Source organism: Urocampus carinirostris, chromosome 1, assembly GCF_059441175.1.
Source record: "Urocampus carinirostris isolate Australia breed hairy pipefish chromosome 1, RoL_Ucar_1.0, whole genome shotgun sequence".
In the NCBI taxonomy this organism is placed as follows: domain Eukaryota; kingdom Metazoa; phylum Chordata; class Actinopteri; order Syngnathiformes; family Syngnathidae; genus Urocampus; species Urocampus carinirostris.
In genome coordinates this window covers 33,655,666-33,679,659 of record NC_142349.1, presented here as the reverse complement: position 1 = coordinate 33,679,659, position 23,994 = coordinate 33,655,666, and the positions used below count along the sequence as shown (strand labels likewise).

The following is a 23,994-nucleotide window of genomic DNA, read 5'->3' as shown; positions in this document are numbered from 1 at the left end:
GGATTCCATGCTGACATTAATGGCTGCCTAAAACGACTCCCAGAGTATTTTGTCTGGATGAAATAGTTGAGAATCTGGCGAGGCGGCATCACTCGTCACTGAAACTGACAGAACACCTTTACTTAGAAGGAAAGCTAAAATGGGAATTTGATATTTCACACTAAAATGGATTCTTTGGCACATAAAGTGGGAAAAAATCATCTTAATTTAGTCTTGGATCAAAACAGTTGGTATTTGGACTACAAATGATAGTTTTACATCATAAGGCTTAGTTTTAAACTATATATTGAGGATTGGATTAACTGTTGGATTCCAGTGATTTCAATTTTGATTTTGAAGGTTCATCAGTTGATATGTAGTCTGCCAAGGTTGAGTTCAATACTTCAACGTGTGTTTTTTAACTACTTTTTTAATTCAACCAAAAAAATGTAGCTACGCTATAAGATTTGCAAATTTATTTTAAGTAAATTTGTTTCAGTCTTAAATTTAGGTTTGACACCTAAACCATTTATTTTAGATTAATGTTTTTTTTCACCGCAAATACTTTTAGATTCCATAAGGAAACGTAAGACCACATTGGGTTACTTTGTTAATTCAGACCACAAAATTTGTCTTTTAGACCTTAAATAATTTAAAGTCCAAAGTGATAATCGTTCTAAACTTTTTAAAGTTTCATGTCCGAAGTTAATTTTCAGGCAACAAACGATTTGCACTTCATCAGACCAATTCTGAATTTTAGAGCAATAAAACAATAGAAAAAAAACGTGTCGTTTTAGATTTCAAAGGTTTTTTTTGGAGTTTACTGTAGCTTATTATTTAAGGATAGACCCTGCAGAACATCATTTTTTGTAAATCTTTGTTATAACTTGACTAGTGAGTGAACCTGTGACCGCAAAGTTTTTAAGTGGACACTGTAACACAATGCCACAAATGTAACACATTATTTTACACTTTTACAGGATTACATTTAGAACCACACTGATTTGGTTTGAAATCGCCAAGGATTAATGTTGGTCAAATTAAAACAGATAATGTCAACGGTGAAAGGATACAACGCACAGCGGATTACTTACAAAGAGGGATTATAACAAATCTAATCTGGGATTGGCACATCCATTAATTGACATCATCAAGAATGACGACTGAATTTAGTGTCCATTTAACACATCATCTAAACCCCCCATGGTTGACATCTGTTTTATTCCCAAGAGGATGACTGCAAGTGTTTTTATTCTTCATTGGACGCCTTGGCTATGATGTCATACAGCATTAAACTGCTGTAGGGGGGAAACAACAACTGTGACTGTTTTCTTTGAGAGGAGATCTATGCAGCCAGCACCCTCTTAAGATCACTGAGGCATTCACTCCCACGTCCATTAATATTTTGTACTATGGGCAGTGAACTCTCAGTTGAGAAGTTTTTTGCTCGCATCTAGAAGATTTGCACTTACATGACAAAAATTAGCCTGTTGCAGAGTTACAACAGCTGGGAAGCTACTTTTACGCTACAAATGACACGTACAGAACAACTATGAAACAAAGTGGAAAGCACATTTAGGAAGTAAAACCCAGGAAGCATGTCTACCTCACAAGGAGGTAAGGCTCGCAGGTTCACATGAAAAAAAAGAAGACATTTGATTTATTCGCAAAACCTTTAATTATTCAACCATTTACAGTTAGCTAGCCAAGTTAACATGGATTATTTATGTTAAGTATGTCCATTACCAAATTTGAGTTTTTATAAATACTTTTATAACCATACAAAATACTCGAGATTAACAAAGCCGAATGTAAATTTCTGACTTTTAAAGCAACCTCACTTTAATTGTTACTTCACAAAAACTAAATGTGATTCAGGCCACTGATAACCATTCTTTATTTTAAGGTTTTACACAATATTGCATTACTGTTTTGAAATTTTGACCATATTTAGAGGGGTGGTTCTTCTGAGTCTGATCTAGATTACGCTTTAATACCAGACTTAAGAATTTCAAGTAGGTACACACCAAAAATTGATTGAACTTTTTATACATTTAAAGGATGCAGGTGCATATAATTAAATCTTTAAAATTAGAATGAATCAGGATACATCTTGCATTGTCTTTTATTTGAGCGATTTATCTTTGAAGCAAAAAGAAAATGTTGATTTAATAGAATACTAAGACCAAGTTAATTTTGGTATTTGTAAAATGACCAAGAAAAAAACAACAGCATCGTATTGCGTCCCACCATAATAAATCAAGTATTAACCAAAACATTCCTCTTTCGGAATCTGTAACGCCAACCAAAATATATTCTCTTATGTGTAGGGTTGTAAACCTGAAAAAAATATTTGTTCAGACACGTTAAACCTGTATCTTAGAAAGCCATAATCACGACAGTGCTTTTGACAGAATTGAGACCTTAGGTTCACCTGCTGTGATTATTCATGCACCTGATGTACAACAAACGGTTGCTGCAAGGGAAAAATGTCAAAAGACCAGATGTGTCTTTCAGCGGTCGGCCACAGATCTTAATCCTAGCTGCCTAAACTTGGTTAAAAACTACAGCAACATTTAAGGATAAGAAGTTGTGGTTTGATATCAACTCATTAGTGGTAAGAGGCGATCTAGTAGAGCAGTGCACTAAAGGAAGCGCAAAGCCCGAAGCAGGTGCAAGTACAGACGAAAGCAACGGAAAGATCAAAAACATACAAGCTACGAAAGCACCTAAAATCAAAGCGAAAAAAGGAAAGCCGAGGCACGCAAATCCCCGCTTTGCTGAAATGGCCATTTTTCCTCAGCAAATCTAAGAGTAGCGAAGGAAGGCGCCTAACACGCCGACGGCGTCGACTTCGTTAGAGTTGGTGTCGTCAGCTTTTCCCGTGCGAAGCGAATGGAACGACACCCCCAGCACAGCCGCTAGACAATCTATTCCCGCTACGCCCGCTCAGTTCGCAAGTAATGAAGCCAATGCAAACGACGATCTGCTTTCCTCTCAGGTGTTGAGTGGTCGTCGAGTAGAACTCAATGACTTTGGCACAAACACACTCAACATGCTTTTTTGTCTTAAGAATTTCACGATTGCGCATGAAAAAGAAGAGTGAACTCAGAAAGTCTCTGCAAGGATGTTTTCCGAATACACATGGAAGCACTGGAGCAACTGCATGCTACATGAGGACCAGAGATTCAAGAGCGATTAAGGCAGACCGTTTACTGGATCTCTACTGAAAGGGTCAAAGAGTTTATTTAAAGGGACAGTCTGTATTTGTGGCTTCCTGGTGGTAAAATAAAACATTTTTTAAAAGGAAAATATTTCAATGATAAGCAAAAATACATAAATTATCATATAAATGTGTTTTTTTTGAAAGCTGTATTTCTCTTCTTCTCTTTCATTCATGAAAGGCTGGGCAGAAAAAAAAGGGAAAACAGTGCATTCTGTTTCCTTTGAGTCTCAGTAGTTTGTATTTTTCCTCGTGATTTTATCACCGTTTTGTTTCCACTACACAATACAGCGACATCCAGCGGTCAATTATTACACGGGGTCCCTTTAATGGTCTTGGTATACCGCAGTACCTATTTAAATAATCAATAAAAAATGTGGTTGTCATCCAGTGCAATAGAAACTGAAATGTATCAAGGACACCTCTCTGGTGAAACGAGGGGGTTCAATCTTCTTTTTGTTTGCTTCCATGCAGAGGTGGGCGAAATGACAATATTAAACCTTGAAGGATTTCACAAGATCATGATCTCAAATAATTGAAAGTTACATTGTCCCGGGGCTCTATTCTATTTTGTTCTGGCGGGCCCTTGCCTGGATTCATAGCCTATTTTTGCTAAGGAAAAACGCTTGTTGCTTAACAAATTGCATTAGCTAAAGCGTCACATTAGCAGCAAAGCTATTAAGTTAGCAGCTAAATCCAAGGTACTTAACAGTAACTAGTATCAAAGATTACACCCAAAATGTGTAATTCGTTTTCGTCCCAGAGTCGCGTTACAAAAAACGTACCTTTTTGAGCAGAAGAAAAGCGAGTGCACATTTTACTCGTTGTTTACAGGAGGAAATAATGTTAATAATGGAAAAATCACAAACAACGTCTTATCTGCAGTGAAAAGGCAGGCAGACAAAGTATGGCAAAGCTGTTGCTTTGTTTGCAGGCAGTGCCTTCTTTTTATTTTATTCCCTCGGCGGAGATGAAGCGTAATGGAGGCCGTTCAATAAAGAGCCGGGAATCAAATCACTGCAAATCCCCTGGAGCTTTTCTCTAAGCGTTCTGAGTGGAGGATGAGGAAAAAAAAACTGCGGGTAATTCTCCTGATCATTCAAGAACGAGCGGCATGCTGTTTTTGTTGTTTTTGCGAACAAAGCTTTAAAACAATAACTTAGCTGTCAAAAGTTCAGCACTTGAACAAGAACAAAAAGGATAACGTTCCGCCGGTGCTCTGCGGGATTACGACGTCGAGCCAGATGTCAATCATTGCCACGACATTGTTGCAGGGAAAACATTTGTGCTGAGCTACACAGAATATTTTGCTTGGCGAGATGAAGATGAGAGAAGAAAAGTCCACGAGGTTTCCGAAGTACATTACAACAACAAGCTGGCACAAAAAATACTGCATACGCTGCATTTTAAGGGATTCCAGCTTTTTTAAGAAGGTGAAAATATATGCATCTGGCAGCCATAGGCCAGCATGCAGCTGTAGCGTAACAGAAGGCAGAAGCAACAAGTTAACATCTAACACGCGCACACACAATATACAAGAGGTGGAGCGTGAGGGCCTGCAAGGCCTTCACTCCTGGCTTTTTTATCCTCCACCCGTCACTGTTTATTGTCTCAGTTGAAAGTCTTGTATTACTTGGATTATATTAAAAAAGATGGGTTATGTGTTGCGCCGTCTGTATGGCTCTATTCTAAAAATTCCACAGTGCCTTGCGACATAAGAATACCTGGATGAGGGAAACTGCATGCGCAGTAATGTGCAAAACTAAACAAATTCCTTGTAATAAGCAATAATTTATACATGCCGGAAATGCAAAACATAATATGGGCGGTTATAAAACGGATTACCTTAGAAAATCTGTATTTATAGTATAGATGCACAAAATTTTAAGCACAGAGAAATTTTGGCATTGAAAAATTTTCAGCTGAAAATGACCAAAAGTGCATTTGTTTTCAGTCGGGAATAAAACCCAAAAAGTATCCCAAAAGAAAAAAAAGATCAAAAAAGTCAGGTGAGCCTTATGAAGTTGACTTTCACTTTTTCGCTATTAGAAAATACTTTTCTTTTGTTAATGTATTTCGATATTGCCAGTCAGATAGCAATAGATAGACTCACTGTGTGATTGGTGGGAAAAACACATTTCATTGGTATCACCACTGGCCTGGTAGTCTCCAAGCAAAGATCGTTGAAAATAATTTTTCCAACAGTTTCTGAATCTGGACAAACAGTATATGCAGATTCCTGGAATAATTCAAAACTTTGAGTGAGTCAGCGTGTAAAGAGTCAAACTCAAAAGCCGTAAGCAGTTACAAGCGTCTCAACTACTCTCATGAAATAAAACACTGTGTATATTGTACTTGTCTTATTATTGCCACTTGGGGCCCCAACTTTAACAAACACAACCCCTCTTGATATCAACATCCTGTCCTCAAAGGGGGAGCACAGGATATCCACTTCTGTTTCTGTATCTCAGGAGGTGGGTATTTACCTTAAAATTGGAGCGGTGGGAATGGACACAGTACTGTGATGAAGTAGGAAACGACACTGTTATTGTGTTGTCGCCGTGGCAACATCACTTACGGCCCCTTAAAGCTCCGTGTCTAAAGATGGTCTGAAGACAAACGGTTTCTTCAGTTGATTATAGCAGTAATATATAGACAAAAGAGATTATTTTTTCAGAAGGAAAACTTCAACACTGCAAGTATTGTTGGCCTTTGCTGCAAATGGACGGAATATAGTTTTAGGTAAAGTTATGTACCCTTAATTTAGAGTTTAGACCATGTTTTTGAGGGTTGTTAAGTTATTGTGGTTGCTTTAGCATTGTAGTTATGGCGTCCTTTGGAGGTGCGCTATAAATAATTGCATTAATATGGCCTAGGCAAGTTATCCGCAAGGACTGCAATCTCATACTGTTAGATTTGAATATTAATATACCTAATTTCCACTACACTGCTGGTAGGGCTGCCAATCTTGCAGGCATTGTTAATGCTAAACTAACTGCCACTATGAACTGGCCATCGAGCAAACTGTCCAAAGAGCGAGACTCAGTTACGCCTTTGACAGATGTTATAGTTAAGGGTACTTTTTGATTGCCGGATTGGCAGGAGGAGGACAGGAACCCAGGGACCTGGTCAATCAACCGGACAAGGCATAAACCCATTATGGGAGGAAAAACAAAAATAATGACCAAAAACCCTACAAGGTATCGCCACAAATAATACCATCAACCACCAAGAGCTTGAACCTGTCACTAAATTTAAGTATCTTGGAGGTGTCATATCAGAAGATGGATCAAAATTAGAAGTTGTGGCCAAAAAAACTTGAACCACAGCCGCACTTGCCAGTTGCCAGTCTTAAACTCATCTAGAGGGACAAGAACAAAGCAGTGAAATCAAAGATCAGACTCATACAAGTGCTGGTTAATTCTATCCTCCCTGCGCTTGCGAGGCATATACATTCACAGCAAAACTGGAAAAGAAAATCCGGGCCTTGGAAAATGTGATACTATACAAAACAAAACACCATCGGGGGAACACTGGACCCTACGAAGAACTATTGTCAGCCGTGCGCACAACAAAGACTTCAGTTGTATGGTCATTGGTCAAAAAACAAGATCGTCAGGCCAAGATAATTCTACAGACCAAGGGGCATCAGGAGAGCAATACTGAAAAAGAAGTGGGCCAAAACATTAAAGAATGAACTGGTGCCAACTTTGCACGGGCCCCCCCCAAAAAAAAGCCACGAACCGTCAACAGTAGCGAAAGCTGTTCAGAGTTGTGTCCTCATTGGCACCCCGACAACCCACGTGGTTAAGGGATCTGTGAACAGTTTCATGGCTCTCTAGTGTGTGTAAAGCGTACTCTAGAAGCTTTTAATCTGGTGAATCATATGCTTTTTTTGATAATATTTCCATGACATCCCATCTACCGTTTTGTTTTTAATTACTGCACTGTTACTTGCTCAGGTTCAATTTATGGAAAGCGATTTTTGTCAATTAAATGTCTAAATAGGCCCTAATTCAGATAGCTGTCTTCCTATCAGGTTTGTGTTAAACCAGGAGTAAGTAGTATAGTTAATGGTGCTATGGGTACGTAATAGTGTGGGCTGGTTTTAATAGTAATTGAATGTCATCTCAGGGACCAGAAAATTCATTCACGGTAAGGATTCGACCAGATGCTTTACATTTCCATGTCAAAGGCTCCATATTGCGCAAATTAGCTACCATTTTTCTGAAAGAATTATGGAAGGTTATTGTTTCGAATCACTTTTGTTTGCATTGCATTCTATAACATTTCGAGACATACAATGTTTTAAGCCATATTGTAGAAATAATATTTGATGACGTTTCTCATGGAACATTATGTTGTATTTTTTGTTAATACTTGACAATGAAAACATTGAATCATCCAAATACGGAGTCTGTAATTATTGGGACTGTATTAAAAAACCGAAGTGGAATAAACGCCACATCTGTTACACATTGAATCAAAATCTACAACAGGAATAATTGGCAACCAGTCAGCGAGGAGGTGCACAAACAGAGTAAAAAAAAAAAAAAAAAAAAAAAAAAAGGTCAGAAAATGAAAAGGTTTCATGATTGTGGAGAAGTATGAATTGTGTGCTGACATTTAGCAGCCATCTTGTGATTACGTTCTCCTGCAGGTGTGATGGCCAACGTTCTTGTTTGTGCCTGGGGCCCACTAGAATGAACCCGATCAGACATTTTACACAAATACCAACGCAATCCGACAGAAAGGTCGGTTGTTCAGTTTCAAACACAGAATAATGGCAGCGAGTAGATGGCGAGAGCAGTTGCCCACTACCAGGCAGAAAACGGCGTTCAGTCGACTCAACAGCACAATATAAATGTTTGTTGCATAGGGAAAAATACCAACTTCACTTTTCACAAAATCTATCTGTTCTAAAAACCGTGATTTTTGCACTATAAGGATTACAAAAAAGTATTATGTGATGTTTTTGTTTTAAATACTCGCTGTATTACAGTTTATTTTTCTGTTTCAATACTTTGCGAATTAACATTGGGAATATAAAGAACGGCATTGTGGGATGTAATTCAGACAGCCAAAAAAAGATAAATGCATTGTTGCATCTATTTAAATTGTTCGTCTCTTACAATGATTAGTTGAAGCTGAAAAGAGGGAAACAACAGTCTTTCTACTCTAACATCAGGTATTGAGACTAAAAATAGTGTCATAATGAGATGAGACCTAGGACCTGACGCTCTCCCTGCTGTGATCCAGGTTTGATTCCCCTTGCATCCAAAGCAATTGTGACCATCCATCCATGTCCCTGATGGCTTGATGGTTAAGATTCGTGCTCTTACCGTTGATATTTGGTTCAAACCCTGTTGTCACCATTGTTATGGAATTGTGGTCAGGGATAAAATTCATCAACGGATAAATAATTGCACAAATATGGTTATGTATTTCCAATTTTGTCATAGTATAAGGCGCACCTGATAATAAGTCCAGGTTCAAATTTCTGGCCATTTTTTTTTTCTTTTTTAGTGTGCCTTATAGTCCAAAAAACAAGATACAAAGCACAGCAAAAATGTTGGTCACGAAATTATGTTGAATAAACCAACCTGTCTGCAGATGGGGGTCTCTCAGGATGTGTCTTGCTGACGTGTGTATAGAGGGAGTCCAAATGTTGGTGAGCCTGGTGGTGGTGGTGGACACGGGGGTAGTGGTCGATGTTGTGGTGGTCGCCATAATGGCTGCCGTCGATGTACGTGTGCTCATCCTTCAAGGACCGTTCTGGCGAGCGGCTCATGTCCAAGATCTCAGCATAGTCCCGCTCACGCGCCTGACGCTCGCGTAGCTCACGTGTTTTGGCCTGGATCCTGCGAGTGTAGGAGTTTTTAACTGTTCGACTAAGTCAAAAGATAATCGTGGTTAATCTAACCTTTTACAGTAACATTTTACTTTCTATATTTTTTTCACATATTTAGGTTTTTTTCCGGCTGTTGTTTATTTTGTTTTTTATTTTTATTATTACAGTGTTTCCTCACGTAGGAGGGGGGAGGTGCACAATGGTAGTGTATTTGATGGCGGGAAATTTATTTTCTTATTGTACCATAAATGTTTTTATACAGCAATTTGCGTGCCAATTCATTGGCTGGATAATGCTTTAAAAATACATTTGATTTGATTTTGTCACCAGCAGATTTTTATTCTTTTTGTATACAAATTATCTGCTCGTGAAATACATATCTTTATTATAATTATTATCTATTATATTATATTCATTGTTATACTCAAAGGATATCAATTTGTTTTGAACACCCTGCACATTATACCAATGTGTCTTATTTTACATGTTGTCTTCAGAAAATATATATACCGTAAATACCGGACTATAGAGCGCACCTGATTATAAGCCGCACCCACCACATTTTAAGAGGATAACCGCTTTTGTACTTACACAAGCCGCACCTGTATATAAGCCGCGTGCGCCCACGTGAGAACTTGTAACACAATCACAAATTGAACCCAAACCCCACTTTGAGTCCCGCGATTTTAACTGAGGGGTTTTTAAGGGTTATTGGTCTATCTTCGTTATTCATTATCCATTATCCGTTATCGGTCAGTTCATAATACGCTACAAAGCCTAGGAGCCGGGACACTTACTCTCAGCCAAAAGGCCAAGCTAAGGTCCTAGCCCTAAAGCCTTGCTGCGATCATTGCGAATGCATCGTTCCCGGAGGTACTGCAATACCGGGCCGATGCGTGGAGTGGACAGAGCAAGCTCTTATTCCATCTCCGGATTGCAAAATAACTGAACATAAAGTACTCAGTTCATCAACCACAGCTGGCAAAATGAACGGAAAATGATACCGGTACTTAAAATATGATGCAGACCTGAAGAGTCCAGGTCCCGTTAAAAGTAATCCAAGGAAAAAAAAGTATATATTTCCAAAGGTAAGGGTGGGAAAAATATATATCCACTTTTGTCTGCCGTGTCCACAAACAATCACCTTTACCGGTCCCCACTTCCCGTCATCCCCCGCGTCTGTTACGCCCCTTCTTTTTAATTGGTCAGTGCAAGACTTATCAGAATAAGTGTCCAAAATAAATACAAATAAATACATTACAAAAATATACAGTTGCAAATACATATTATACATGGTTACACATATTTACAAAGAAAGACGGTACACCGAGTTTTCAAAGCTTTAATAATAATATTATAACTTTCATGCCAAACCGTTTCTGTGAAGGGTAGCAAAACGCTACTAACAACACGCTCGCAATACAGTTAACGGGGCTGTTAAAAAAAACATACCGTAAATGTAAAAATCCCGGGAAACCTCCTTTAGTATGGGAAAGAGTCCCACGCTTCCTTATTCAAAATCACGCTAGCAACACGGTCGCAAGGTAAAGTGCATGCAGTAGCTCTGTTTCCTTCTTTATCTGTTTCCTTCTTTATTGGACTACTCTATTGCGTTTAGCTTGTAAGCTGCGTCATGTGCCTTGAACTTGAGCGCCGCTGGCGGATGTTAGAAAAATTACATAAATTGGCCGCATCACCGAATAAGCCGCAGGGTTGAATGTTTGGGAAAAAAGTAGCGGCTTATAGTCCGGAATTTACGGTATATTATACAGCATTGTTTTATGTTTTTTTTCTCAAAATTGTCATTTTATGTAAGTTGAAGTGCATTGTGATTTGCTGACAACTCTTATCGGAATACTCTTCTGACCGCCAAGGGCTCCTGTGAGGATAAGCTAGTTGAATAATAGATGAATGGATAATTTGACAGATGTCACCTTTCTTGCTCCATCCTCATCTTCAGTGTCTCTTCGTCTGAAACCTGCATGTCCTCAGTGCGCCATTTGTTGGACCCTTTACGATCCATCCTGTCATCTTTGCGGTGCTTCCCAAACCTGAAAACACCGGGAAAAAAGCTCTTAACGGGGAGTATTTGGGCCCACAGCGACATTACATACAACCTTTACAGAAGCTTTCAATTATCACATTTATGGAAGAATGGATAATGCAAGGAGGGACAGATCATTCAAACATCTATGGATAAGTAACTGAGCGGTGATTTCAGAAGAAAGTCCATGCCAAAAAATAAACAAAAAAGTATATATATATATATATATATATATATATATATATATATATATATATATATATATATATTCCATGAAGTCAACACCTGTGTTAAAACAGATGAGAAAATAAATAAATACGAAAAAACGGGATCCCTAGTACCTGAACATTTCACCAAGTCCTTTAAGCATTCCCTTTTTGGCTTTTCCCTTGTCTTTTTCTTTGTCTTTGTTCACATTCTTCTTCTCCTTGCCACCTTTGTCCTTCTTGTCGTCTTTAGTTGTGGTGTTGCCGTTGACCATCGCCGTTGCAGTCTTCTCTACGCCCAGCGACAGCGACGTCAACTCAGCCACCGTGGACACAGAATCTCGACCCGAGCGAGAACTCTCCTCAGTGTCTTCTTCCACTACAAGTTGTTGAAAATCACTTAATGACATCGGAACTGTGACCTTGGATTTTTCAATAACAATTTTTTTTCAGAACGCTACTCAACTCTTAGCAGACATTAAAAGTGATGAATTATATCACAATCACTACTAAATATAAGAGTCATACAATAGTCACTGTATGTTGTAACTTCTCGTCCAGGATTGTAAAACTAGTCCCGGTCACAGTCTGCGAGCACCTATACCCTAAAACAAGGCTGGGAGTTGCAGATTCCAACACCGTTTATATTTGAGCTATGTAAGTATATTCGAGCAAAGCTATGGAATACCCTTTCAGACCATAAAATTAATTAAATAAGGACACTAATATTTTCTTTACTTTTAACATCATAGGGTGGTGTGCAATGACAATTTTTTTCACCTTACCTGAAAATGAGTACCCAAGACATACAGTACAGCAAAGAATAACTTGGATATTGTCATTTGGATAAATATTTTTACCTATAAGCATCTTTTGTTAAATTGTGTGGAAACCTAAGCTGCTAAAAACCAAATGTTAAACTTTTTTTAGCAATACAGAGTACCTTCAAACAGGAACTTAGTAACTGAGTGTAAACGAAAAGTAATTCCAATAAATTCACCTGAACTAAAATTGATATTCAAAAAAGAAATAGCAATAAATAAATAAAATGAAAACTAATAATATAGTAACAGTTTGAAATCACTGCAATACATGGTTACACTGTCATGCTAATAGCATTCTTTCACCCTGATGAACTCAACATAAAAGTTTAGTTGTTAACCAAGATGCTATCACGCTCATGCAAGAATGTCAAGTGCAAGTTGGGAAGTTACGTGGTAACTGAGGTCCTCGTTGGGAAATGCTGGCACGCCTGTTGCCTGCTGTGCAGAGCCCAAAACCTATTATTGGCGGCACGGATACGCATTTTTTTTCTTGACGGACGCCTTACATGTCTCCATGCCTTCCTCTTCGCCCTCCGCAGCGGCCGGCCTGTCGTACGACTTGTCGATGGCGGCTCGGAAGCTCTCGTTGCAGCCGCGGCCTCGGATGATGCGAGGGCGAGGTCGGTGGAAAGGGAGGTCGCCGTTGAGCGTCACCTCGGCAACAGCCGTCTGCAGACTTTCCAGAGAGCTGGACTTTTTTAGTCCCAAGGACGGACCCAAATCCTTTGTGGACGAACCTGAATGGAACCAGCACAGGGAAACATATTTGATCGAGAGCTTCATCCAAATACATTAGAATACGTTTAAGCCAAAAGGAAAAGTCTCTTACATTATCCAAAAAGAACCTTAATTTTGTTGGGAAACAAAATGCAATTTTCTCTGAAAAATTGTCAAGATTAGAGCTGCAACTAACATTTATTTTTATAGTAGACTAGTCACCAACAATTGAAAAGATAAGTCGAATAATCGGTCAATTATTAAATTTTCTGTACATTTACCATTAAGTTTATTTAGTAATAAAGTCAATGATGCTCTTTGGCAGCAGTAAAACAGTAAATTAAATAAATATTATGTGCATTTTGTGAAGTACATTTAGTAGTCAATTCCAAAGTTTGTTAAAAAAGAACTTAACTATTCTCAACAGTTTCTCGAAATCAAATGCTTTTAAAACCCAACGTTTTTCGTTTTTTAATGTTTTAAAAATTGATGTTTGTTCTTGAAATTGCATGCATTTCATTTCAAATACGCTTGTCAGGCACAGTCTGGGTCGACACTCATGCTAGCTTTTATAGCTAAAATATACACATATAAAATGTACAACGCATGTGATCAAAAATGTATTGGTTTGAATGTTTTTCGAATCTTACAAAGGCGAATCAGACTCAGTTTAGTTCAACTATATCCTGAAAACATTTTAATGTGTTAAACAGAAAAAAAAACCTTTACCATTAAGTATTAATCAAAATGACTAACTTTCCATGAAGTCAAGCCAATTTTTTTCTGTCAAGGCCGCAGGGGATTTTAATCCTTTTTGTGTCCTGAGTAAAATGACAGCGAGCTGTTAAGCAATTACATCAACTCATGGATTTAATTGCTTTGCTGTCTTGACTTAAAAGTGCCTGAAAAATCTCACTTAGTTACCCTTTCTGCCTTTCGAGCTTGTCATATATAAAAAAGCCATTGTTCTAAAATATTCAGTTTATTCAGCATCTTCACCAAATATTAATTTCAATTGTGGTTAATGGGCTGCTGCCAACATCACTTTTAATAGCGTGTGGGCAAACGCTCACTCTCTATTCTGTTCATTGCTATTTGATAAGTACATCTTACTCATATCAACACAAACTTTTCTTGTGTTTTCTTTCCTTTTGGGGCCTTCTTTTACCTTGTTTAGACTTTTCCCACAACTCTCACACATTTTCTACAAGTACAGCAACTAAAATTACTACTGCTAGCCCTGATTTGTAGTCTGTTTATGTCTCCAATCGTGGTGCACCTTTGAGGTCATTTCTACCTTGAAATGCATGAGAGACAAAAGCCCAGCTGAAGGTCATCCATGCGAGGCCTCATGTCTTGTTTGGTCTCCCTCAAACAGAGCGTGCATTATTTATGAGTGTGTGATTATTTTAAAGTCTCCCCAGAGGAGATCCAAAATCTCATGTAGCAAGTTCAGGTTTCTTCCAAATGGAAAAAACTCTCAGCTGCTTTAATAATCATACCCAAGAACTTGTACAAGTAGCTCCAATAGGTTTGTAAGGGGAAATGTCAAGTAAAGTTAGCATTTAAATGTTTACATTTAAATTGCTATATATGTATTGCCTGCCAACCCATCGAGTGTAAATTAAAATTTTCTGATTCGTTTTTAAAATGTGAATGACCCAATTCCATTTTATGCGCTAGCAGAATTGCATATGACCGCATTACAACATAGCATAAAGGTAAATATAGAATAATTAGCTTTTTTTTTTGCATTTTTGGTAGTATTGTCGTTTGGAATCAGGAGTAGAGGTAAAATCTGGCAAAAAAAAAAAATAATCCAGCCCGAACCGACCCAGGCCAGCGGATATTAAAGCCTAATCCAGCCCGAGCCTGACCAATAAACTTGATTTCCAGGACCGAGCCTGAAGCAAGCCAGAAATTTCATTTTTTTCTGTGAGGACAAGGGAAGACTAGGGAAGATTTTGGCTGACCCCGATCCTCGGCCAGTTTTCTTAGTCTGTTGGTGACAATCTGCTTAGCAGCAATGACACAGTCTGCTTTGCGTAAGAGGAGGACAGAATCCATCATAAGATCCTCCACGCACTACATTCAAAGCCTATCGTTTGTAACGGAAAGCCTGTTTTTTGTAATGAAATTTTGGTTAAATTGTGATGTAGAAACATAAACATCTTTTATATTTGTGCTTCTACAGGGGTTACATTAACAGACAGATTTTTCTAAAGAGTTGATGGGAGAATTTAAAGTCCGCCTGTCGCATTGACGGCTTGAAATCTGAATGAAATGAAATGAAATGATCTGGATTTATATAGCGCTTTTCAAGTCAATGAAGACTTCCCAAAGCGCTTAAAACCATTAACTACAACAGCAGTAAGTTTATAAGAAGTCTGGCACTTTGAGAGAGGCTGTGAGACGAAGAAGAACAATCACGGGTGGATAATAAAAAGAAAGACAGCGAGAGAAAGCTCCACCAGATCTAAACGTAATGATTGACATTTTAGGTTGTGGATTGGGCTCGGCCTTAAGATTTTACCTGTAATCAGGAGACGAGCCTCAAAACTAAAAAACTTGGCAATGAAATCAGAGGCATCAATGCAATAAGTTTGTTGTAAATAAATAGTTATAGAAGCAAACCGTCTACTTGAACTGCGCCAACTGACTGTCAAATAGATATAAAGTTTACCATTCCTTAGAAAAAATGTCTGCGAGACAAATATGATATAAAACTGTCTCACATGCCACAGAAACATCAGTGAATTGTTTAAATTGGTTGATTAAAAAAAAAATCATGTAAATTATACACTGTTAAGATTTAAATGTTGACATTTGTTGTCTGCATGGTTTTACATCGAGCTTTTGGATTGTCTGACCATGTTGCAGACCACTAATGTGAGCAACGATAACTAGTGTGCGACTCTGCAGCCATTAGGTCACCGGGAATGAAAAAATTCAAACTCGACAGTGATAGATGACTACTTGTCATTGCTTCGCCTTAAACAAAGATGGAGCGCACACGTGCAGCGTAATTAGCCACGCCAAGCTCATCTGCTGTTTCTCTTAAAAAAAGAAAAGAAAAAAGAAAAAAAAAGAAAAATGAAACCATACGTCTTTAACGGTGACCTGGAAACCGAATGAGCTATTGTATCTGCTCAAAAAGCGGGGAGTTGGGCTTTCTAGAGAGGAATCAATGAGGTTCTTTCTCTTATAATTGCTGTATATTCAGACTACATTGGTAGAACATTGCTGATGCACATCTCATTACTCATTGGACACTGCATGATATGCTGCTTGTTGCCGCCCCTGTACTCACTGAACTCGGGGAAAATAAGGAACCAAAGGTACCCATAACAAAAACAAGTTGGGGGAAAAAAAAAAAAGATTTTTTTTCTCAGGATGATGAAAAATATATCAAAATATGGTTTTTAGTCAAATGAATTCTATATATACAATATATATATATATATATATATATATATATATATATATATATATATATATATACAATATTGAAAGATAGTGTAAACTATTACTCTTTAAAAAAACTAAGTCATTTTTCCCCTCCACAACAGCGACAATATAGTTGTTGCTATTTTAGATGGAATTCAGGAAGACCAAATAATAAAACTTGTCAGTGACATTTTGATATGTTGCTAGTTGAATTGGGCCAATGAACTCAGTAAACCAAACAAAGGTTTAAGTGATGTCAATGTTAACATCAGACAAGCGAATGTTGATAAACATTCTTTAATGATTTAAAATTCCAAAGAGAAATGAAATAAATAATAAAATCTGTTTTCTGCAGTGTGCCCTCTTGGGCTTTCATAGCTTTCCCTCAGTGAGTTCCTGCAGCTTTTTTCTTTACTTTGTTTCCTTTCATTAACGCTGGAGGGTTACATTTAAGCTTGATATTTGAGGATTTCTACAAATTTTCCCTCCAAATATGACTAAAAACTAGCGTCGGTGGGAATAAAAATCCAACTTCAATTTTTTGTAACCAGAACAACGACTCGGAGAAAAAAATATGTGCATCTGTATATCAACCTTCTTCCTATTACTTATCGTGGATTTCAGAGACTAAAAGAACAAAACACGGGCCAACTAAACACTGGCCTGATCACACGACGATAGTCCTGATGTGGATATGAGTCTTACATAAAATACTCAAAAGCGTGTGCATAATATGCCTAGTGCCGAAGCGTACTTGTTGATTTCTTCATTCAATAAAATGCAATACAGTGGAACCTCGGTTTTCGTACGCCTCTCAGTTCGAACAAATCGGAGTTCGACCAAAAATTTCGAGAAATTCTTGCTTCGCTGTTCGGTCAAAAATTCGGAGTTCGAACGCCGGTAATGCCTGAGTGCGTACGCTAGAGTGCGATGCTGAGCGACGTATGGGTGTAGATCGTGTAGATCGCCCCCACCCCTCGTGACCAACTGTTATAACGTGCGCACTTTCCTCTTTTTGCTTTTGCTTTTAATATCGGTGAACGGAGTGTTTTAGCCCCCAACTATGCCTCCGAAGAAGGTCGGTGCAAGCAGGACAGGTGAAAAAAGAAAAGTTGTTCGTACAACTATTGCCTTTAAGAAAGACATAAAAGCTAAATATGAAAGAGGTGTGCGAGTTTCCGATCTTGCTAGGGATTACAGCATGCGCCTTCTGCTGACCACCACAAAGGTAAGAAATCCTATTCATAATTCTTTTCTTTATCTTTTTATATTTCACACGTTCGTGTTAGCGTAATCTTTCGTACGGAAGATTACGATAACGCGAACGTACGATTAGCCTGGGTTAGCTTTATGATTCGAGGTAAACATTCAGGGTGTTGGAACTGAGCCCAAAATTCAGGGTGTTGGAACGGAGCCCCCTTTCCAATGAAGCGCAAGCCACTTGTGGTGCTTAATGACTTGTAAACGACCTGATTTCTTTATTTTTAGACCTTCATGTTAGCGTAAGCTTTCGTACGGAAGATTACGATAACGCGAGCGTACGATTAGCCTGGGTTAGCTTCATGTTTACGTTAAACATTCATGGTAAACATTCAGGGTTGGAACGGATTAAAACGATTTACATTATTTTTAATGGGAAAATTGATTTCGGAGATTGAACAAATCGGTTCTCGAACAGGGTTCTGGAACGGATTATGGTCGAGAACCGAGGTTCCACTGTAATTAAATAGAACTCAACAATCCAATAAGCTCTCTTCATTGTCATTGTGTTAGATGCTCAATTCAAGAAGAAAGCTTTTAACCACATATAAATGTACATGCTCAGAGGACAATATAACAATGGGAGCGGTGAGGATCTTTTGATATACAAGATTATAGTTGGAGTGTCCAAATGTTCGTACGGAAGTTGCCTGGTATGAGGCTACGTTTCCATGTTGCGCTTTTAGTAAATATAGCCTTACCTGCGCCGGCATCAGGACGAGGATTGAGGTTAATCTCATCGGCTACTGTTAAAGAAGTGGTAGACGAGGGTTGGGAGAAAGGGTGGGTGGGGGGCAAAAGATTTGGAGCCTCAGTTAGTGCTCATGACATTCCTCATGCAACATCCCATTACAGCAAACATCACAAAACTCAAAAAAACGGTTGCGACGAAGACCATGCTAGAGTAGCAAGTAAGTCGAGAGATGAATGCAGTAATAGACTAGGATATTATTATAGAGGAGCAGAAAAAAACATTTAAAAGGAGGCAAGTCAGGAGGGAAAAGAGCAAGAGAAAGAGTCTTTATGAAAAGAGGAAGAATACGAAAAGGACGACAGACCTGTGTGGTGTTATATGAGTTTAGGGAAAGGGTTAGCTTAGCCTTGAGGGTTGGATCAAGCCCCTTATCATTTTTTACAAAGATTGCAAACCTTTCTGAGTAGCCAAGGGCTAAAAAATAGTGATCAGAATAATCATATTTGCTTTTTGATGTTTGACCCAAGTTAAGGACATTTTGCCCAGACACCAGCAAGATAACACCCCAAGGCACACATGAAAAACCAGACAGTTCTGGGACATTGCAAATTCCTCCAAATTGATATATTGGATATATATTAATTCTGGAATAAAATACTAATTATTAATATAGACCCGTTTCTTTTGGTAAAATGATGTACAAAATCATTATCAGCTGACATCAATTTAGATACTTGACCATCGGCACTCCGAGTTGGACACCAATGGCACATAAGTAGTCACTGCATTTCAAAGGCAGTGAACGAGTTAGAAATAATCGTTAAATCATCATCAAAGGTATGTTCAAATGGCTGGGTGTTTATAATAATTTGGCTTCTCTTTGTTTGCCTATTTGCCCAGACCTATTGTGTTAAACATTGTAAACGTGGTAAACGCTAAATAGTGTATGTTTGAGTGGGAAGGAATAGCTACCGAGATCCATGCTCTTGGACTTCCGAGTCTTTATGATTTCCAGCTGTGAGGCGTCTCCAAACTGTTTGGTACGTTTCTCCGACATGCTTTGGCGGCCGAACCCTTCTCGCTGAAATGCAGCGTCGCCAGTGTGGCTCTCCTCCGCAATTTGTGAACTAGGAAGCAAAAAAAAAAAAAAAGTTATAATGTTCATCAATTTTCATCAGAAATATTTCATGGCCCATGGCCAAATTTAGTCTTAAAATAAGTTGGTTAAAACACGGTTAAGAGGGAAAACAAAACAGGCGTCTTGTATTAATAGTTTAATTAAATAATTAATGAAAATAGATGTAAACTTGAAATGCTATTCATAAAATACTAGCTCTGAAACTCATTGCAACCGGACCTCGGAAATCCTGCGACCCTGTCCGCCTTCAAATCCGGACTCAAAACTCACCCTTTCAGACTTGCCTATTCTTGACCATTTGCCTCACACACCGCCCCTTTCAACTATTATGTGTTTTATTGGCTATTCTTTACTTGCTTGTTTTACTCTTCGTTTATTGCTGTGTCCTACTCATATGTACAGGCCTTGGGTGTCTTGAAAGGCGCTTCAAAATACAATGTATTAATATTATTATTATTATAAATAGAACTCAAGATTGGCAGTTTAATACCAATTTGCATTTCAATCAAAAAGTTTAAGGAGGTGTACGGAATTTAGTTACTCTCTACCAACATCTTGCTTGCGTCATCATTGTAGCCTTAGTCAACTTATTCATGATGCGCGCGCAAGTACGTACATTTCTTAGATGCGCTTGCATAAACTCGTCTATTGCCTCTTTCTTACTGTTTGGGTTGTTTGGACTCTATATAAGGGAGGCCTTTTCTTATTTTCACCATTTTCATGCTACACTGACCAAAAAAAAAAAAAAAAAGCCTGCGGGGCTTAGCATGATGTCAATCTCCAGGTCTTCCCCCACCCACCGTTCCTTGAACCTAACTTCTTTCACCCTAAAAAGCTCGGCTAAAAGTAAGATAAACGCAAACAGGCAAAGTGGAAAAAAATAGCATAAAAGCACTCTGAACTCACTTGGACATTGCTAACAAATACCTAATTGAGATAATATGTACATTTCAACTTTTAAGGACACCTCTAATGATTTCAAGCACCCGTATGAACGACTTTGTTGTTATCAAAATGCCGACACAGTCAAAAAGAGCCTTTTGATTTTGCTAATATAAATATCTGCAACCTGTCCTTTGTCGTTGTTATTTCTTGTGCCCAGACTGGAGTCACATCTGCGCCACTTCCGCCAACATCGTCGTGTGAGCTGGAGGATGACTGGTCAGATAAATGAGGAGGGAGGAGCGTTGGTCTATCATCTTCTATGATTACTGTGTCGTCCTGTGGCATGTTGACAGTTGGAGAAAGCTGGTAGTTGCCTATAGAGAGCAAGTAAATACATACGTTTTAGTTGCTTGCTATATCATAAGGTGTTTTTCCATTACCCTCAATTTTGTGCAAAATGAAAAATGCAAAGTGAGAAAAATACATTTTGGACAATTCCATCTGTTATGTGGCCCAGTCCAGTGATGTATGTGTGTCATAAGTCACCGCGAGCAGTTGTATTAGGATGAATACTATATTGAACATCAAAAACAAAGAAAGCTTGATGTAGGATAAAATTCAGCGGTCTTGAGACTTGCCAACAAGTCTAAGTTATATCACAGTTGTCATCAACAATGATGTGTCTAACAGATTTACAGTAGAAATCGTACGATATACCTGTAGTTTGGCAGTGCTATTCACTTCATTGATGACATCCACCCATATTCAACTATGATTAGTTCTGCCACAGTTACCTCACTGATTTCCTACATTTAAAACAAATTTAATGTTGTTACTGATTACTTCGTTTCAAAAGTCAGTTATTTTACAAGTCACTTTTTCATTTACGCTCTGCAGCTGCTGAAAACATCACACGAAATGTATAAACGGGATTGCTAAAACAGTGTTAGAAAGTGGTTATCCTAAAAAGTGTAATTGTTTTAACATTTGTTTTTGACTTCCTCTCATATAAATACTATTTATTTAAAGCATATTTTAAAGCAAATATAGATAAAAAAAACTACAAAGATAAAGAAAGTTACCGTATTTTCCGCACTATAAGGCGCACCTAAAAGTCTTGTTTTTTTTCAAAAGCTGACCATGCGCCTTATATATGGCTCAATATTAAATTCGCAAGGTCTCGCAACTACGAGAAACAGCCGCCGACTCCATTTTTCGCGCTGTGCATACTGGGAAATATTAAACGATTGGTAGTTGCCGGGGCTCGTGTTGTATTTGTTGTGGCAAAATGGCTACCCCATTAAACTGCTTAATTCATATTCAACAAATACAGTATTTGTCTGAATCCAGGGTTATGACTGGTGAAGATGTAAAGCACAATTTACCTTAAACAAACGCAGAATTATTCAGAATGTCACGTTTGAGAGAGAGAGAGAGAGCGAGAGAGAGAGAGCGAGATTCTCTTTCATACGTGCATTTGTATAAGAAAATGGCTCCTGTTAAGAGACACGCGTACAACGCCGAGTTTAAACTCAAAGCGATCAGTCACGCAGCACAACACGGCAATAGAGCGGCAGCGAGAGAGTTAAACTTAAATGAATCGATGGTACGGAAGTGGAGAAAGGATGAAGATAAGCTCCGCCAAGTAAGGAAAACTCAACAAAGTTTCCGTGGCAATAAAGCAAGATGGCCAGAGTTAGAGGAGACACTTGAACAGTGGGTTGTTCAACAAAGAGCGGCAAGCAGAAGTGTCAGTACGATAACTATACGTATGAAGGCAACAGCGCTGGCACAAAAACACCGGACGTGTTGGATGGCCCATTCACTGAGATATGGTCAATTCGAACACAGCAGAAGAAGAATTCGAGGGATTCGTCGATGAGGAGCTTATAGAGTGATCTTTGTTTTTCTTTTGTGTGTTTACGTTTTACATTTTACAGTTATTATGTTATTGCTTTGCACTCGTTGTTTTTGCACATTACGAGTGTCACTTTATTGCGATTGCACTAACGTTTCATTTAAAATAACAGTATCAGACGTTTTTTTCTTTGCGTGTTGACTAAATGGACAAAAAATAAAATGATATGTCGATGTTGTTCAAAGATGTGTCACGAAAATGCTTTACCTCAGAGAAAATAATAAAACGGCTGTTTATTTATTTTGGGAGTGAATGGAGTTGTGGAAAGCTTGTTTGTTAATAAAGTTTGACCTTTTTGAATATTTTGTTGACATTCCCTTGAGCGTGGCAACATCTAGAGGTTGCATAAAGTAACTACATTCTCTACTGTAGTCAAGTCGTCACATTTATTTACCGTAAATAGCCCTTAATCCCAAAAATGTCTCGAAGGACTGCACAGGATTACAATTACAAAATTGCACAATTACCTGATCTTAAACCAGCATGCACTTATAGCGCCTTATAATGGGGTGCGTCTTATGTATGGCATAAGTTTTAAAATATATCATTCATTGAAGGTGCGCCTTATAACATGGTGCGCCATATAGTGCGGAAAATACGGTATGTATTTTTCTTATGTGCTTTTTATAAGTCGTTATGATGGAAGATACAACATTATTTGTGTAAATGAAATATAATGGATTATCAAATCATTTTTAACAGTTCTTACCACAACCTGGCTTGATAAGTTTCACTATTTAGGGACAACTTGAAATCTTTTTTTGTTATTTGTTGTGTGTTTTTTTTTTGGAGTGGATAGAACTTAAGCGCAACACACAAAGTATTGCAAACCATGATGTGATTCACTATTAAGCATATAACTCAAAAATAATTTACCATACTTCAAGGGTGAACACGTGAATCCTGTCTTAATTTGTGTTGTGCTGCATTTAGACTTGATTCCATTCATCCATCTGAAGTGTGCAACAAGGGTTCGATGCGGAAAGTCGACCAGCATGGTCAAGGTACTATTCAATGACTAACATATCAATTTTGCAATAATAAATTTCATCTTAACTGCTAACTAATGTGCAGTTAAACACGACTGTGATAATCACTTAAACAGCACCAAAATTTCTTCCATTAGCGAGACCTTCTTGGCAATCGGCGCCAATGGCAGACAGTGCTTTCTCCTGCACACGCGACTTGAGACATTCTAAAACACGCATGGGATCATGTTACTATTAAAGATGGCAAAATTGGATATGTACGGTATTTTTGCAACTTTTCGGCGAGGGATTTTTTGCAAACATATCCCTTTTTTACAGGTAAGGCCGATGTACCTGAAAAGCAATGCAAGCTAAAAGACAGCCTTCCAATGCAAAAGATACAGAGAAAAAGTACTGTCATGATTGCTACATCGGTGCAGTCACTGATGTTAAAGGTTGCCATGGTAACACACAAACCGTGCACTTAATAGAGAGATGTTTGTCATTATTCCAGTCAATCAAGATAGGAACTTGAGTCACTGAACATTGGTCCTAACAACACGTTTAAAACATGACTGTTTCTTGTTGTTGGACCAAGCAGGATGCAGTTTCCGGTGATACACAGAGAGAACTTTAGCGTGTTTGATGAACAAACTTGATCAATTTCAATACAGTAATGGATGACTTTGATGGACTTTGTGGATAAAAAAAGTTAAAAGAACGCGAGTACATTGTGGAATAATGATTAAAGTATAATCGGACAGTTTTGCTCCTGTTGTGAATGCCATAGCGCCATATAACAATAACAATCATTCATAAAACATGAAATAACACCATACA

At 38.2% G+C, this 23,994-nt stretch overlaps 1 protein-coding gene and 1 pseudogene across 5 annotated transcripts in view; both read right to left on the bottom strand.

The window, feature by feature from the left end:
• The window catches only part of pard3ab (par-3 family cell polarity regulator alpha, b), a 173,690-nt gene that overhangs the window by 24,800 nt on the left and 124,896 nt on the right, over positions 1-23,994 (bottom strand). For 3 of the 5 annotated variants that reach the window (XR_015850499.1, XM_088336034.1, XM_088336060.1), the window contains exons 16-22: positions 20,453-20,642; positions 19,218-19,372; positions 18,253-18,297; positions 12,634-12,864; positions 11,439-11,682; positions 10,988-11,104; positions 8,806-9,063 (exon numbers count right to left, since the gene is read on the bottom strand). Coding sequence is in view for 4 of the 5 variants with exons in the window: in XM_088336034.1 (XP_088192160.1) it covers positions 8,806-9,063; positions 10,988-11,104; positions 11,439-11,682; positions 12,634-12,864; positions 18,253-18,297; positions 19,218-19,372; positions 20,453-20,642 (1,240 nt within the window). In the remaining variant the exon portion in view is untranslated. The remainder of the gene's footprint in view (positions 1-8,805; positions 9,064-10,987; positions 11,105-11,438; positions 11,683-12,633; positions 12,865-18,252; positions 18,298-19,217; positions 19,373-20,452; positions 20,643-23,994) is intronic. The other 2 variants (XM_088336042.1, XM_088336051.1) reach the window with 2 other exon arrangements.
• LOC148374409 (U2 spliceosomal RNA) lies at positions 9,905-10,044 on the bottom strand (annotated as a pseudogene).